The following is an 18072-nucleotide window of genomic DNA, read 5'->3' on the forward strand; positions in this document are numbered from 1 at the left end:
AGCTAACTATCAGCACTATTTAAAAGTTGCCGCTCTAGCTAATGTGTTTTTTGGTTTCCACTTCCTCAGGTCTTGAATTATCCCCAAATGAATTAGCCTATTAGCTAGTGCACAAAAACATTTGGGCAAATGGATCTCTATTGAGCAAAAAGAAAATCTCAATTCTAGAGTGCTATTTTGACAGTAGAATATATCAAGAATAACCTAATTGTCAACCCAAAATGTTTGATTAAAATCACTCGTTAAGGTTGAACATGTTTGGTTAAAAAAAATCTATCATACCATCGCAGGAGTCGATTTTTCAACAACAAAAATTTGCGCTGAATGCATTTTATAAGGTGATTACTCATTTAATGGGCTGGTGCCACCAACTGAGAAAGTTAGTCTGGAGCCCTGACCTTTCTTTTCATTATCTTCTCAGTGTGAGACTCCAGGCAGGCGGTGGTTCACTGTCAGAGGTCTGTTGTGGAACATCAGATTTGTGATGGCAAGAACTCACAAAGAGAAGACTGGCACTGTACTACTTGTTAGTGGATGGTGTGTGCCAAGAGACCAGAAGACAGATGCAGTCAAAGCAGGGTGGAGGATCCATGTTTTGTCTCCTGGCCTGCATAGATTAGATGAAACTAGCTTAATATTGTTGCTTTATTGCACTTGTTCCATTTGTTTACATAAGAGCCCCCATCCAGTGAAATAGCATACATTGCTGCACCACATGTGTTGACAGTTGGGTGTTTACTGGGTCTTGTTGAGCATCTGCTGAAGGACTAAATGGCATTGACCTGACTGAGATTTGACTTCTTGCTCTATTCATTACACAGCACTGTTGGCGGGTGGATCATGTTTCGAAAGAAAGTGATTATCCCCATGTTGTGGAGAGCACAGAGAATTGTTTTATGGGACAACTGGCACTGTCCATGTCAGAATGACAATTTAAACCAAGCTACCAGCCAAGCTAACAAAAATACAGCAGATGTTGAAAGTGCACATACACTGACATAGACTATTAGGAAAGTTAGTCCTAGTTTCCATTCAGCTCTGTGTTTGGGGAGTGATGGGGCTTTAAAAGCCTGTGTTTCAATGATTGGCACAATGATGGGGAAGCCCTGGCCCAATTCTAAATCGACCCCTAAGCCCTACTCCCTATGCACTTGTGGAGATCTGAGTGGAATTGGCAGGTGTAAGAAATATGGTAATCGTTCCATCTTGCCCTCTGATAGGCTAGGGTGTAGGGGCTTGGGTTGATTTGGGATTGGTCCTCTATCTCATATGAGACAGGCAAGTAGCAACGCTGGAATAGTCTACCGTTGGGGCAGCCTGGCTTTATATTAGGCACCTCTGTCTCTATGCAATTCTTTGCCAGTCAGACCAACAACCTAATGATTGCTTCCAGGAATAGAGAGGGACTCGCTTCGCCAGTCTGCATTATATTTTCAGCTTCCAGCTAAAGAAAAACAACTTGTTTTTCTGTTCTGGCCCTGTGGTGAGCCGTGGACGAAAGAACAAAATGCTCAAACCAACCAGTGCCTTTGTCAGCAGAGAAACAGATGACAGCTATTCAATTATTCAAATCTTGGCTAAACCTTGTTGATTTCTCTAGTACAACGATGAATTATGTTATGGTCTGTGGTTGGCCTGATTTGATAGTGTGTCGCCCATGTTTATCAATCAACATCATGCGTCTGCATTGAATCTCCATGCATATGTACACACACCCCTGTTACACATGGGTCATTTACTTGCTGAATAAGAATTTTATTATTACTGTTTTTCAGTCTTATGGTTCAGAATGTGCTAGTACTGTGTATTGAGAAATGGCATGTCCTTGTTTTCTGTTTAAGGGGGTGTCTGGCATTTTGATGGGAATGCCTAATCAGTAGGGTTGGGCGACCTATATCAAATTAAGTCAAATCTATTTTTGCGCGATATTCCTAATGCCTGTAATATTTGAATGTTTTTATGAGCTTTTGTGCACTTGTTTTCGTGTTGTCTTTTTGGTCTCATCTTCTTTGCTCTTTCTGTGCTCTGTATACCTTCCCATTTACACCAGAGATCTGTATATAATGACAAGATGCTCATGTCTCTGTTTTAACAATGGGAGTCGTTGTCTAAAGGCGGGAAGGCAGGCAACAAGCTTAGGCCCAAAATGAGCCCATAGAAACGCATTGGGTTTATTTTGGACAGATTATAGCGAGAGGTGAAACCTTCTTCCTCTATGGTTTACACACAAACCAAGCCCCTGCCACTCAAAACAACAAAGATGAGCGATCACTTCTTTCTCTCTGACGAGCGATTTCAACTATTTGAATTTGAGGTTTGGCCCAACAGAATTGGTCATATGGACAAATGTTTTGAGACATTATTTTACTGTAATAGACAAGTTAACCTTTTCTATCGATAACCTATTTATGTCTCAACTCTTCAAATTGCGAGCAGAGCAGACACTACTAAAACGAGACTATTAGTGAACACTGATTCTGGAAAATAAATGCTCAGTTTGTCACTTGCATCCTTGTGGTACCACATGCTGCTAGCAGCTTTTTATCTGAAGACCGTTGTACTAGCTGTCTAGTCTGTTTTTATACATGTGCAACAATAAACACAATTATAAGGAATTGGCAACTCATTGTCATTCTGAGAAATAAGGTAGGCCACTTGATTTTAACATCTGAACAAAGTGGACAAGCTAACATGCTGTTCAAACAGTTAGGGACGGAACAAAGGGTGTGTTTCATAACAATTCTAAGTTGGCTAAACTTGAAATATAAAGAGTAGCTGGCTACTCACTAGCAGGTGGTCTTGTGCTTGAAGTTGTTTTATATACTGAGCTGAAATAAAAGATCCCAGACATTTTCCACCAAAAAAAAACGTATTTCTCTAAAATATTGTGCACAGATTTGTTTACATCCCTGTTCGTGAGCATTTCTACATTGCCAAGATAATCCATCCACCTGACAGGTGTGGCATACCAAGCGGCTGCTCATTACACAGGTGCAACTTGTGCTGGGGACAATAGAATGTAGAATAAATAGAAATAAAATGTTCAGTTTTGTCACAACACAATGCCACAAATGTCTCAAGTTGAGGGAGTGTGCAATTGGCATGATGACTGCAGGAATGTCTACTAGAGCTGTTGCCACAATTTAATGTTAATTTGTCTACCATAAGCCACCTCCAATGTTGTTTTAGACAATTTGGCACTACGTCCAACCGGCCTCACAACCGCACTGTAATTACTGGAAGCTAAAAATGTCCCGGTTCTTCCATGGCCTGCATTCTCACCAGACATGTCACGCATCGAGCATGTTTGGGATTCTCTGGATCGACGTGTACAACAGCGTGTTCCAGTTCCGGCCAATATCCAGCAACTTCGCACAGCCATTGAAGAGGAGTGGGCCAACATTCCACAGGCCACAATCAACAGCCTGATTAACTCTATACGAAGGAGATGTTTGCATGAGGCAACTCTTAAGGTATCTGTGACCGACAGGCATGTCTCTATTCCCAGTCATGTGAAATCCATCGATTTAGGGCCTAAGGACTTCATTTAAACTGACTGATTTCCTTATTTGAACTGTAACTCTAAACTCTTTGAAATTGTTAAATGTTGCGTTTTATATTTTTGTTCAGTGTAATACCCGTGTTCATTTTATATAGCCTCATGCTTATTCGTAGAAGTTACGCATGGTTCTGGTTAAATTTGTAACAAAACAAGCATTTTTATAGACTCTTAAAAACCAGATCACTGAATATTGAAAAAAAATAGCATGTTAAAATGATAAAATTATTACTGGGTCTCATGGTTGTGGAAGGCTTGGGCCTATATTTAGTGTCACAAGCCCAGAATTAATTTGATTATTGATGACTGTTTGAAATGCTGTGTATTTTACCAGTATAGCAATGTTTATTTTGAGAACAGTTAAAAAACAAGATGTATGTTGTGAATCACTCTTAAGTTAGAAAATAAGTGAGAGGTGATTTTTAGGCCATATCTCCCTGCCCTTCTAATCCGGGTGAATGGATTTATCCCACGTTTTTTGTCCCTCGTTTTACTGTTGCCTTTAACATTTGAGTTATTTATCAGATGCTCTTATCCAGAGCGATTTACAGTAGCAGTTAAGGTTACGTGCCTTGCTCAAGTGCACATCGACAGATTTTTCACCTAGTCGGCTTGGGATTCAAACCAGTGACCTTTTTGTTACTGGCCCAGCGCTCTTAACCGCTACACTACCTGCCTGGACCTGTTACCAGTTCCCTGCTCCATCCCCTAATGCAGGGATCAACTACATTCAGCCACATTTAAAAAAATGTTTTGTGCGGATGGTCAGCGGTCAGAACATGATTACAAATAATAAATGCTATAAAATTTGACTAAAACATTTCAAATCTTTCTTACATTTATATTCAATCACATCTCTAATTATGCTTGGGAATACATTGGAACAGATTATGAAAATGTAAAACCACTTGGAGCTCATTTGCTGGTGTTTGGGGAAGTTGGGGAACCCTACAGGCAGGCTAAACCCTGTCTGGCCATGTGACTCACTGACTGACTTCTCACGCCCCGTCAATCACAACCTCTTCCCGGTTCTCTTTTCTTTGGTCCAGCTTTCTGTTCTGTGTTAGATCTGCTTCATCCTCCTGGGAGGTCCCTAATTCCTATATGTAACACCATTACTAGAATATAATGTCTCTCTGCTCTTCTCTCTCCATACAATGCTAGAGGATCTTTGGCTGTCAAAGGAAATTAGTCAGAGTGAGATTGAAAAGGGGTTTGGGTGTGTTACCTCTGGTGTGCATTACTCCAGTTTATTTTTCATTGACAGGGACAAATGGCGTTAACTCACTACAGAGCCAATATCATGAACAATCATTGGACTGTTTCTTGTCTTGTGGCTTATGATGATTTCTTCAACACCTGTCTCTATAATTTGAGTTGCAACACATGCAACCTGTCTGATACAGCCTTGCTCTCACACATGGGAAGGATGGACTGCACCAGACCACTGCTAACCAAACACACCCTCTCCTCTCTCATTGCAGTGATGGAGACCATGGCTGTGAGCACGTCTGTGGTGGGGCCTGATGAGTTTGACCGCAACGCGCCGCGGATCTGTGGCGTCTGTGGAGACAAGGCCACAGGCTTCCACTTCAACGCCATGACCTGTGAGGGCTGCAAAGGCTTCTTCAGGTGGGTACTGACCAGGACAGGTACACTATGCATGGGATGGTTTTGCTGGAGGGTCCAGTTTGACTTGGAACAGAAAGGGTTATCTTGAAAGGGTTGTCTATTTCCGGTTGCTTGCCCTAATGAACACAATGTAGTGGAGTAGCCTGTGGGGCTCCAGGGCTTATTATGGCTCAATATTTCCCACACAGCGGAGGACACACTGTCCGGGAATAAAAAACAATGTAGTTTCTTAGGCAATATTGAAATGATCTGGCAGCCTCCGATTCAAGCCAAACTAAAGTGCTGTCCATATGGAAGCTTATTATCTGGAATCTTTTTAAATCTAGAGAAAGCTGGTCTTTTGAGCAGGAACGGGATAATGTATTTTTGTTTAATGACAAGGAATAGGCCGAGAGGGTGTAACTTTATTAATGTGGCCTAAAGACTGTAGGCAATAAAGGTCACAGTTATGAAAACTTAGGACACTAAAGAGGCCTTTCTACTGACTCTGAAAAACACCAAAAGAAAGATGCCCAGGGTCACTGCTCATCTGCATGAACGTGCCTTAGGCATGCTGCAAGGAGGCATGAGGACTGCAGATGTGGCCAGGGCAATAAATTGCAATGTCCGTACTGTGAGACGCCTAAGAGAAGGAGACAGGACGGACAGCTGATCGTCCTCGCAGTGGCATACCATGTGTAATAACACCTGCACAGGATCGGTACATCCGAACATCACACCTGCGGGACAGGTACAGGATGGCAACATCAACTGCCCGAGTTACACCAGGAATGCACAATCCCTCCATCAGTGCTTAGACTGTCCTCAATAGGCTGAGAGAGGCTGGACTGAGGGCTTGTAGGCCTGTTGTAAAGGCAGGTCCTCACCAGACATCACCGGCAACAACGTCGCCTATGGGCACAAACCAACCGTCGCTGGACCAGACGGTTTTGTCTCACCATGGGTGATGGTCGGATTCGCGTTTATCATCGAAAGAATGAGCGTTACACCAAGGCCTGTATTCTGGAGCGGGATCAATTTGGAGGTGGAGGGTCCGTCATGGTCTGGGGTGGTGCATCATCAGACTGGGCTTGTTGTCATTGCAAGAAATCTCAATGCTGTGCATTACAGGGAAGACATCCTCCACCCTCATGTGGTACCCTTCCTACAGGCTCATCCTGGCATGACCCTCCAGCATGACAATGCCACCAGCCATACTGCTCATTCTGTGCGTGATTTCCTGCAAGACAGGAATGTCAGTGTTCTGCCATGGCCAGCAAATAGCCCAGATCTCAATCCCATTGAGCACGTCTGGGACCTGTTGGATCGGAGCGTGAGGACTTTTGCCATTCCCCGCAGAAATGTCCGGGAACTTGCAGGTGCCTTTGTGGAAGAGAGCAGTAACCTCTCACAGCAAGAACTGGCAAATCTGTTGCAGTCCATGAGGAGGAGATGCACTGCAGTACTTAGTATCTGGTGTGGCCACCAGCTGCATTGACTGTTACTTTTTGACCCCGCCTTTGTTCAGGGACATATTATTCCATACATGTCTGTGGAACTTGTTCAGTTTGTCTGTTGTAGATTCTTATGTTCATACAAATATTTACACATGTTAAGTTTGCTGAAAATAAACGCAGATCACAGTGAGAGGATGTTTATTTTTTTGCTGAGTTTATATGGTTTAGAGAAAGTTCCTACAAGAAAGAAGGAATAATGCCAGACTTCTCAGGCATCGTGTTGTTCTCATTAAACTCAACCATTAACACTTAACACTTAAGTCAGCTGTCCTCATGTCTGTCGTTCCCAATTTGTTCTTTTGGAGAAAGGTCAGCTGACACCTGTAGGTACCCCAGTGTGTGAATATGTGGGAACAATAGGGACTCAAGTACTTATCTATGGGTGTTTTATTTACGCTTTTGCTGTGTTGATCTATTTCTGAACTTTGTGTGTGTATCTACCTATGTGTGTGTGGCTTGTTGTAAATGGGAGGCTGTATGAAAAAAAACCTTCAAAGTAGATTTATGATTTTTCAACGCCGATACCGATTATTGGATGACCAAAAAAGCCGATACCGATTAAATCTGCCGATTTTTATTTATTTATTTGTAATAATGACAATTACAACAATACTGAATGAACACTTATTTTAACTTAATACATAAATAAAATCAATTTCGCCTCAAATAAATAATTAAACATGTTTAATTTGGTTTAAATAATGCAAAAACAAAGTATTAGAGAAGAAAGTAAAAGTGCATGTAAGAAAGCTAACGTTTAAGTTCTTTGCACAGAACATGAGAACATATGAGTCTTCAATATTCCCAGGTAAGAAGTTTTAGGTTGTCGTTATTATAGTTACCCATCCACAAAAGTTGCGGCCCCTCTGTAAGGGGAACAAACACTCCAAGTCTCAGTGAGTGACGTTTGAAATGCTATTAGTGTGCACCCTGCTAACTAGCTAGCCATTTCACATCGGTTACACAAGCCTAATCTCGGGAGTTGATAGTCATAAACAGCTGCTGGCAAACACAGGAAAGTGCTGTTTGAATGAATGCTTACGAGCCTGCTGCTGCCTGCCATCGCTCAGTCGCTCTATCAAATCATAGACTTAGTTATAACATGATAACACAGAAATACGAGCCTTAGGTCATTAATTTGGTCGAATCCGGAATCTATCGTCTCGAAAACAAGACTTATTCTTTCAGTGAAATACGGAACCGTTACGTATTTTATCTAGCGGGTGGCATTCATAAGTCTAAATATTCCTGTTACAATGCACAACCTTCAATGTTATGTCATAATTACGGAAAATTCTGGCAAATTCGGCGGCCCAAACGGTGGCATATACACTGACTCTGCGTGCAATGAACGCAAGAGAAGTGACACAATTTCACCTGGTGTAACGACGTTCTTCGTTTGTCGAAAGAGAGTCGGACCGAAATGCAGCGTGTTGGTTACTCATGTTTATTAGTGAAACAAATAACGAAACTATACATGAAATAACTAATAAATACAAAACAAAAAAATGGAACGTGAAACCTATTACAGCCTGACTGGTGAACACTAACACAGAGACAGGAACAATCACCCACGAAATACAAAGTGAAAACCAGGCTACCTAAATACGGTTCCCAATCAGAGACAACGAGAATCACCTGACTCTGATTGAGAACCGCCTCAGGCAGCCAAACCTATACAACACCCCTACTCAGCCGCAATCCCAAATACTACAAACCCCAATACGAAAATACAATACATAAACCCATGTCACACCCTGGCCTAACCAAATATATAACGAAAACACAAAATACAATGACCAAGGCGTGACACCTGGTTAATATTGCCTGCTAACCTGGATTTCTTTTAGCTAAATATGCAGGTTAAAAAATATATACTTCTGTGTATTGATTTTAAGAAAGGCATTGATGTTTATGGTTAGGTTCACATTGGAGCAACGATGCGCACCGCATCGGTTACATGCAACTCAGGACACGCTAGAGAAACTAGTAATATCATCAACCATGTGTAGTTAACTGGTGATTATGATTGATTGATTGTTTTTTTATAAGATACGTTTAATGCTAGCTAACAACTTACCTTGGCTTACTGCATTATCATAACAGGCAGTCTCCTCATGGAGTGCAATGAGAGGCAGGTGGTTAGAGCGTTGGACTAGTTAACTGTAAGTTTGCAAGATTGAATCCCCGAGCTGACAAGGTACAAATCTGTCGTTCTGCCCGTTCTTAGGCCGTCATTGAAAATAAGAATGTGTTTTTAACTTCTCTAGGGTAGGGGGCAGAATTTGGAATTTTGGATGAAAAGCATGCCCAAATTAAATTGCCTTCTACTCAGGCCCAGAACATAGGATATGCATATAATTAGTGGATTTGGATAGAAAACTCTCTAAAGTTTCCAAAACTGTTAAAATAATGTCTGTGAGTATAACAGAACTGATTTGGCAGGCGAAAACCTGAGAGAAATCCATTCAGGAAGGAGTTTTTTTTCTTTTTCTATTCAATGCCATTACAGTATCCATTGACTTAGTACTCAAATTGCAGTTCCTATGCCTTCCACTAGATGTCAACAGTCTTTATAAATTGTTTCAGGCTTGTATTCTGAAACATGAGGGAGTAAGAGCAGTCTGAATGAGTGGACCCTGCAGTGTTGGATCTTTTTCATGTGTGCAACCAGAGAGTGCCTTTCTTGTTTACCTTTTATATTGACAAAGTTATTGTCCGGTTGAAATATTTTAGATTATTTAGGCTAAAAACAACCTGAGGATTGAATATTAACATTGTTTGACATGTTTCTATGAACTTTACGGATACAATTTGGATTTATGGTCTGCCTGTTATGACTGCGTTTGTGCCTGTGGATTACTGAAGAAAACACGCGAACAAAACGTAGGTTTTCGGATATAAAGAGACTTTATCGAACAAAAGGAACATTTATTGAATAAATGAATGTCTTCTGAGTGCAACCATATGAAGATCATCAAAGGTAAGTGATTAATTGTATCTCTATTTCTGACTTGTGTAACTCTTCTATTTGGCTGGTTACTGTTTGTAATGATTTGTCTGCTGCGGCTTTTGCCGTAAAGCATTTTTGAAATCTGACACCGTGGTTGGATTCACAAGAAGTTAATCTTCAAACCGATGTAAAATAGTTGAATCTTTTCTGAATTTTTATAATGAGTATTTCTGTATTTGAATTTGGCGCTCTGCAATCTCACTGGACGTTGGCCAGTGAGATTGGCTAGCGTCCCACATACCCTATAGGTTAACTGACTTGCCTAGTTAAATAAAGGTGTAAAATCGGCCAAATCGGTGTCCAAAAATACCGATTTCCGATTGCTTTGAAAACGGCCCTAATTAATCGGTCGACCTCTACTTCAAAGGGCACGCTGCGTGACTGCTCATGATATGTTTTTTCTGTGAGAGGGGTAGTGTGTCTTTCTTATTCCGTTTGTGTGTCTGCAAATGTAATCCAGTTGAGTAATAATCCCCTCTGCCTCCATTTTGCAAAAGAAATCCAGTGTTTTTAATGTCTCTGTGTATATTTGAACGTGTCAGTGAGCCAGGTTTCAATATCTCTGTCTCGCTGTCCCCACCAGACGCAGCATGAAGCGTAAGGCCAGTTTCACCTGCCCCTTCAACGGCAGCTGCACCATCACCAAGGACAACCGGCGACACTGCCAGGCCTGCCGGCTCAAACGCTGCGTGGACATCGGCATGATGAAGGAGTGTGAGTGCTCAGAGACTGATTGCTAAATGGTCATAAATACAGTAACTTCAGCACTTTAAGTGCTAGGCTCATGCTGGCTAAAGACTACATCATATAGGCCTAATGTAAAAAAGCAGTACAGTGTACATAATGTTAGTAGAATATGTTTTACTGTACATTCATGCATAGTCATTGTTGCCTGGACATGTTCTTTATGTTTTAGATATCTGTATTTTTGACCTGTTTCAGGAAACTAGGTGTATGTCGCGGGTCACTACTTCACACGAGAGCCATTTGAACATAATCTTATTTTATTAAATCAAAATGCCTTTTTGGCAGATATGCCTTCTGGAACATGTGAACTTTCATGTGCCTTAATAACGAACTTGTATGCCATCAGTAAATATGAATAAAATTACTTAATTACAAGCCTAGTTGGTTTTGCCACAGAAATAGAAAGTAACCTTCCCGCTAGCCATGATTGGCTGAGATAATGAGTGGGCTGGACATGCCGAGAGATGAGTTCGGATTAGTCTGCCATATAGCACGCTTCTGTCTATTTGAGCTGGTCAGTATGTGTAGGTAATCCTGTCTAACGCTGGTTTTAATTTAAAAAAAGTTTACATAGTAGAACTGCATAAGTGTTGCTCTCCATTTTCTGGAGGACCGAGTTTTGAAATCAGTGGAATTAGTTTATGATAGCTAAGGAGATGAAGAACACCTGTCTCCGGATTACATCTTCAAACAAAGGGCAACCTTGGAATCTCTAACAGGAAGAGGCGTCCATCCATGAGTCTAGCTAGCTACATTTTCAGATTTTAGACATTTCAAATTTTGACAGTATTTTCTTTCAAGTTAGTGTACTGTTAGCTGACTCAATAGCTAACATTACGTGTATGATCTTGTTATTCGTATCTGAGCCATTTTGCTTGGCTAGTTATAGCCTAATGTTGGCTAGCTAACACTGAACCTGGTTTGTTAGCTACTTGCAGATTCATGTAGGGTAGTAACGTCATGAGTTGGGATTATGTTTAATTGTTTACCTAGCTAGCTACATGTCTTTTAACAAAAGTCTCCACTATGCAAGTAACGATTTCAGGTGCTTTTGTAAATTCAGTCTTGCCAATGTTAGCCAGTTAGCTTGGGTGCTTGACTGCCGTTGTGAGGTCAGAATGCTCGGATCACCTCATCAAATAGTGTCCAGTGTGCGCTCTGAAAGTCCCGAGAGTGAAATGCTCTGAATTTACGAACGGACAATCTGACAGCACATTTGCAGCCACCAACGCTCTGGATAACATAAAAACAGCCTAGCTCTGCTAGGGTGAGTAATGTTCAGTGAGCTGTTCTCTCATTTGTGTCTGGAAGTCGTTAGCCAGTTAGCTTGGATGCTTGACTGCAGCTGTTAGTACAGAACGCTTGTGTCAACCCTTAGAGATGGGTCAGGCTAAAGCTTAAGAGGGTGTGAACGATGGTGAATGGGTGGACAAAGAAGAGCTCTCCAGTTGGTACCAAACCGTTCAAAGGTCATTTTCTCAAAAGTGAAGATACAAGTTTAGCAACTTTCAAAGCAGAATTACTTACCCATTGTTCCTCAAATATATTGTATGATTTACCATTTTGTAGCTCTCTGTGTCTGCTTTTATCCAATGTAAAAACACTTTCTAATTTTGCTACACAAGATTGAAACAAGGCGGTCGGTCATATTTGGGTTGCAGTCAGCCAGAAAATAGACCAGGGCTGTACTGTTTTACATTCTGTACTGTATTAGAAAATATGTGGTGGTTTCAGAATATTTAGACAAATGTACTGGCTAAGTCATATTAATCCTGCTTTATGAAATACCCTCCACTTTACTGTGCCGGAACACCAACAAATCTGCATGGTTCTGAAAATAGACATGTTGTGCATTTTGAGGTGACAAAGAGAGAAGGGGGAAGAGTGGGAGAGAAATAAAGACCAGTCCAACAATGATACTCTTTCTCCTGCCCGTTACACAATGGTCCGATACAGAGTGGTGCTGCTGCCCTGTAGCCTAGCCTGCAAACAGTCACAAGCCTAAATGAGCCCCCTGGAAAATAAAGAGGGTTCAAACCACTAAAATGGCCTCTGTCTGCACAAGTGCTATAGCTTCAGGCCATGGGGTCATGGATGAGGAGGGAGCTGCCTGGCCCTGCATTCCCCAGTCATGTGGACCTCACTCATGTAAAAAAAACTATGTGGTATGAAACATTTCAGGCAGAGGTCTGGCACAGAATGAGACTTGCGATTGGATGAGCATGGTGACTGAGCAATTGTCGAGCTGTGCTAAGCTTGATGTGGATACAATCGGAGGCGGTTATTTAAAGTGTTAAAATGTTGATCTTCTTTAAATGTTGCCTGTTGGTCCTCTTTTTTTGGACTGCTACAGTTACGGTATGTGTCTCATTTAGCACTGTATGTACACATTAATAAATCATGTTTTTGTGTGTGTTAATGACGGTTGACATTGATGACCCGTGGGTGTAGTCTTAACACTGTAATTGGTCAATCCGAGCCTCGCCCCTAAAGATTTTTTGTTGCTTCTTCAAAGCACCGCTCCCAGGCTGAGGATCCAGCCACATTGTCCGCAGTTGTTAGTGTTAGTGCCAAGACAACAGAGCAGGCCTGCCCACTCGGCGCAGCCTGCCAAATCAGTGAGCAGTACACAATTACTCATGCTCCCTTAAGCTGAAGGGTTGCCAGGAATAGCACCTCTGTTCTCATTCTGCATGGAGGTGCCTCCTACCTTATTTTCTCTGAGTATTAGAGGGATTGTAGTAGTTGTGGTGATATTAACAATATCCTGACCCAGAGTATTAACACCCTAGAGTCGATGTCCGCGCCCGAGAAAATAGTTTAAATCTTCTGTTTGGGAACATTTTGGCTTCACAGATTACAATGGCGATGGACAGAGTTAACTGAATGTTGCCATATCCTATGCAGTGGCTTGTTGTCGGCCACTCACAAGTCAAAGCGAAACTATAGTTATAGAGCCTCCCTGTGTGGCAAAGCAAGTTACAAGATTATCTAATCAATGGAAAATGGAATTAAAATGAAGGATATGCTACAACAACCAAGAGCCAACAGGTATGCTGCTACTTAATAATTTGAATAGTTGTGTTATTTGGATCTGTAGGACAAGAAGATAGCGCGCTAGCTTCTCTCAGTTTGATGCAGTCAAAACAGGTACCACATAAGTGCACTAGCGCAAGTTTGGTTGGTTGCTGTCTCTCCCTCATCCTTGCTCCTGTATCACTTGCTCACATTACTCACACCACAAGGCCCCTCCTACACCTGCTAGAGCGTCTCTCCCTCGCACTTTGTCAGCTCTGTTAATAAAGTCGCTTACAAATTCACATCGTTGCTGCTTCCCTCACTCTGACCAAGTCTCTCTTGCCTTCTCTCCTCTTTCTCTCACCTCTCTTTCTCCCCCTCTTTCTCTCTGCTGTCCTTCTTTCACTCTCTTCTCACCTTTCTCTCTACTCTTGCTCTCCTTTTCCCTCCTATATCCTTATCCCTCTGCTCTCTTACTCCTTTGCTCTCCTTTCCTCTCTCCTTTTATTTCTCCTATTTATACTTCTTTCTCTCCTCATTCGCTTGTTCTTTCTCCCGCTCCTTCCTATTTCTCACTGTACTTCTCCCGTTTCTCTCACCTTCTCTCCTCTCCCTCCTTTCTCTCGGCTCTCTCCTTGCTCTCTTCTCATCTTTCTCTCTTGCCTTCTTTCTCTCTCCTTTTCCTTTCTTTTTCTCTTTCTCTCTTGCCTTCTCCTTTCTCTCATTCCTCTCCTGTCATTCACACTCCTCTCCTTTCTTTCGCTCTCCTTACTATCTCCTCTTTCTCTCGCCTTCTCTCCTTCTTTTGTTCTTTCTTAATCCTCTCTCTCACCCTGCAGCTCAGTCCTCTGCCATGACGATCCAGGCATGAGGCTAATGAATAAATGTGAACAATTTTGTGGTAAACAGCTCGATTTTCTGGCCTCCGCTGTCTCACACTTTACCGCTTGTGCCATCCAAACAAAAAGGCACTGTGAAATACTATCCAGACAGCACAGCAGACTATTGCTGGTGAACTCTGGGAAATTACCACATGCTTGCCTGGCTGCGGCGGTGGTCCTTCTGACTATGCCATGCTAGATGGGCTATTTGGTGTCCCATGCTAGCCTGATGTCAGCCAGGCAGCAGTAATAAAATAAGATTCTATCATAGTCTGGTCCAACTCTAGTTCTGAACAGTGTTACTGTATGTTGTTGCCGTTGTTGATAATCCTTAAATATGGCAATAGATTAAATAAAATGTTTAGCCGCAGTGGACTAGTCCAAAAGCTAGCATGTAACACAAACCAGATGCTTGGTTGTGGTTAGTCAGCTCCTAAAGTGTTTTGGTTTTATCACCTACATCATGTACGTTTCCTTCAATCTGCTGTTCAGTGAAGACTATTGGCAAGTGATAAACATAATGTATTTGACCACAGCTGCTGTTAATGGCAGACAAACTTGATTTAGCAGGAATTCGATCTGTCCATGTGTGAAACAGGCAACATTTGTTTTACTGTTGCGTAATACATTTCCTGACATGGGTGGTAAAAGACATTTCCTGACATGGGTGGTAAAATACATTTCTTGACATGGGTGGTAAAAGACATTTCCTGACATGGGTGGTAAAAGACATTTCCTGACATGGGTGGTAAAAGATATTTCCTGACATGGGTGGTAAAAGACATTTCCTGACATGGGTGGTAAAATACATTTTTTGCTAATGAAGTGTGCAGGAGTTTGTAGAAAACATCAGGCATTACAAGATTGCCCTGCCATGAAGATGATTCCCATTTTGTGATGGGGGGAATTGATAGTTGCATATTGGGGTATTATTTTTGACGATATATTGTATCATTTTGACAATCACAATTTTTGCGCTAGTTGGCAGTACCTGCAACAAAACTCCCATTTTTTCCTTCATAGAGAGCCAATTTGTTTTCAGCACTTTTATTTCAATGACTGAGAGACTTGTTTTCTCATGTTGTATCTTGTCCATGTGCAGCACACATATGGTGTTTGGAACATCAAATAAAATGTTATTAGTCACATGCGTCGAATACAACCATACAGTGAAATACTTACATACGAGCTCCTAACCAACAATGCAGCTTTAAATAATACGGATAAGAAATTGAAGTAACAAGTAGTTCAAGAGCAGCAGAATCACAATAAAATAACAGTATTGAATCACAATCCACCAAGAATCGTGAGAATCGCAATATATATATCGGCACCTAAGTATAGTGATATCATGAGGTCCCTGACATTTCTCAGCCCTATTCACATTCAGGAAAAGCTTTTAGCTTTTTATTGCTATTTATTTACAGTTATTTAGCAGTTAGTCTGTCTGAGTATTTGTTTCATCATTGAAACTAAAATGAGCTTAGTTTCTATGTATTTACTGGTGTGCAGTAAAGCTGTCCCTGACTATATATGTATACACTGTCTATATCCTGGGCAACCTAGAGTAGTTTGTTCTTTCGACCAATCGCTTGATTTACATTTTTAAACATTATTGTTCCCTATATAGACACACCCTATGTGTTTTTAATAAAATAACTTATATTGTCATTGCCAACTATGTTAAAATAGCCTACATAAAGCTAACAATAATTAACCTTGCAGCCTGCAGGTAGAAAATATCCTGGTAAAAACATTGGCTACACATGGCCTGAAACATGGAACTTGGGTCTGGCCTGAAGCTGGCATGAGCAAACTTGCAACATTTGTATAAAATATTCTGGGCCCTCAGTTTCCTGCCCAGTGAGCTCTAGACATAGGCTATTTGTGCCAGGGATAAGAAGTAATCAGGTAGGCCTATTTTATGATGTTTCACCAGATAAGAGCAATACCTTTTCCTCCTTTCACGCCAAGTGGTTACCAAGAGAGCTGGTAAGATATTTCAGATATCACATCCCCAAATGGGCACACATTTGAGCGCAAGCCACATAGCCTGGGCATACTTCTATGCATAATCCGCTGCGTGTCCTTACTCAACATTGACAGGAGCACCACAAACAAAAGTCGGACTATATTGACAACTCCTAAATGGAATGAAATAAACCAACTTGCTCCTCACAAGGTGCCATCCCCGCGGCCTCCAGGCGTGGATCAGACGGATGTCTTGTGTCCCATTAAAAAATATATATACAGTACCAGTCAAAAGTTTAGACACCTACTCATTCAAGTGTTTTTCTTTATTTTGACTATTTTCTGCATTGTTGAATAATAGTGAAGACATTAAACTATGAAATAAGACACATGGAATCATGTTATATAACCAAAAAAAAGTGTTAAATAGAAATAAATGATATTTGTGATTCTTCAAAGCCACACTTTACCTTGATGACAGCTTTGCACACTCTAGGCATTCTCTCAACCAGCTTCACCTAGAATGTGTTTCCAAAAGTCTTGAAGGAGTTCCCACTCTGGTCCAACTCATCTCAAACCATCTCAATTGGGTTGAGGTTGGGTGACTGTGGAGGCCAGGTCATCTGATGCAGCACTCCATCTCTCTCCTTCTTGGTCAAATAGACCTTACATAAGATAGTCCCACTAGGTGCAAACCAGATGGGATGGCCAATCGCAGCAGAATGCTCTGGTAGCCATGCTGGTTAAGTGTGCCTTGAATTTGAAATAAATCACAGACAGTGTCACCAGCAAAGCACATCACACCTCCTCTGTGCTTCACGGTGGGAACCACACATCCGTAGATCATCCGTTCACCTCCTCTGCGTCTCACAAAGACACGGCGGTTGGAACCAAAAACCATGAAAGCCTGATTCACTCAGTCTTTTCTGAACAGTTGAGATGTGTCTTAATCATTTGCTTGGGCTACAATCTGAGGTGCAGTTAATTGACGATTTCTGGGGCTGTTAACTCTAATGAACTTGTCCTCTGCAGCAGAGGTAACTCTAAGTTTTCCTTTCCTGTGGTGGTCCTCATGAGAGCCAGTTTCATCATTGTGTCTTAAAGTAATGATGGACTGTCGTTTCTCTTTGCTTATTTGAGCTGTTCTTGCCATAATATGGACTTGGTCTTTTACCAAATAGGGTTATCTTCTGTATACCACTCCTACCTTTTCACAACACAACTGATTGGCCAAAACGCATTAATAAGGAAAGAAATTCCACAAATTTAACAAGGCACACCTGTTATTTGAAATGCATTCCAGGTGACTACCTCATGAAGCTGGTTGAATGCCAAGAGTGTGCATAGCTGTCATCAAGGCGAAGGGTGGCTACTTATGTTTTACACTTTTTTGGGTTCTGATTCTGTTTGGTATTTCCTAGTTTTGATGTGTTCACTATTATTCTACAATGTAAAAAAAAAAAAAAAAAAATTAAAGTAAAGAAACCCTTGAAGGTGTAGGTGTGTCGGTGTGTAGGTATATATATATATAAACAACTTCTCGACAAAAATAATCTTGGTCGACCAACAGCCCATCGATCAAACAATCGATCAGTCGACTAAAAGGAGTCAGCTCTATTTTGTAGTTCTTAGCCTCTGTCTGGTACAGTTCTATTTTGTAGTTGTTAGCCTCTGTCTGGTACAGTTCTATTTTGTAGTTGTTAGCCTCTGTCTGGTACAGTTCTATTTTGTAGTTGTTAGCCTCTGTCTGGTACA

At 41.4% G+C, this 18072-nt stretch overlaps 1 protein-coding gene across 3 annotated transcripts in view; it reads left to right on the plus strand.

Annotated features, from left to right (window-relative positions):
- LOC135504302 (vitamin D3 receptor A) overlaps window positions 1–18072 on the plus strand; it is an 85511-nt gene that overhangs the window by 47209 nt on the left and 20230 nt on the right. For all 3 annotated transcript variants that reach the window (XM_064922725.1, XM_064922726.1, XM_064922727.1), the window contains 2 exons: window positions 5044–5191; window positions 10284–10414. In XM_064922725.1, coding sequence (XP_064778797.1) covers window positions 5046–5191; window positions 10284–10414 — 277 coding nt within the window. In that variant the 5' untranslated portion in view covers window positions 5044–5045. The remainder of the gene's footprint in view (window positions 1–5043; window positions 5192–10283; window positions 10415–18072) is intronic.

Source organism: Oncorhynchus masou, chromosome 18, assembly GCF_036934945.1.
Source record: "Oncorhynchus masou masou isolate Uvic2021 chromosome 18, UVic_Omas_1.1, whole genome shotgun sequence".
Taxonomy (NCBI): Eukaryota; Metazoa; Chordata; class Actinopteri; order Salmoniformes; family Salmonidae; genus Oncorhynchus; species Oncorhynchus masou.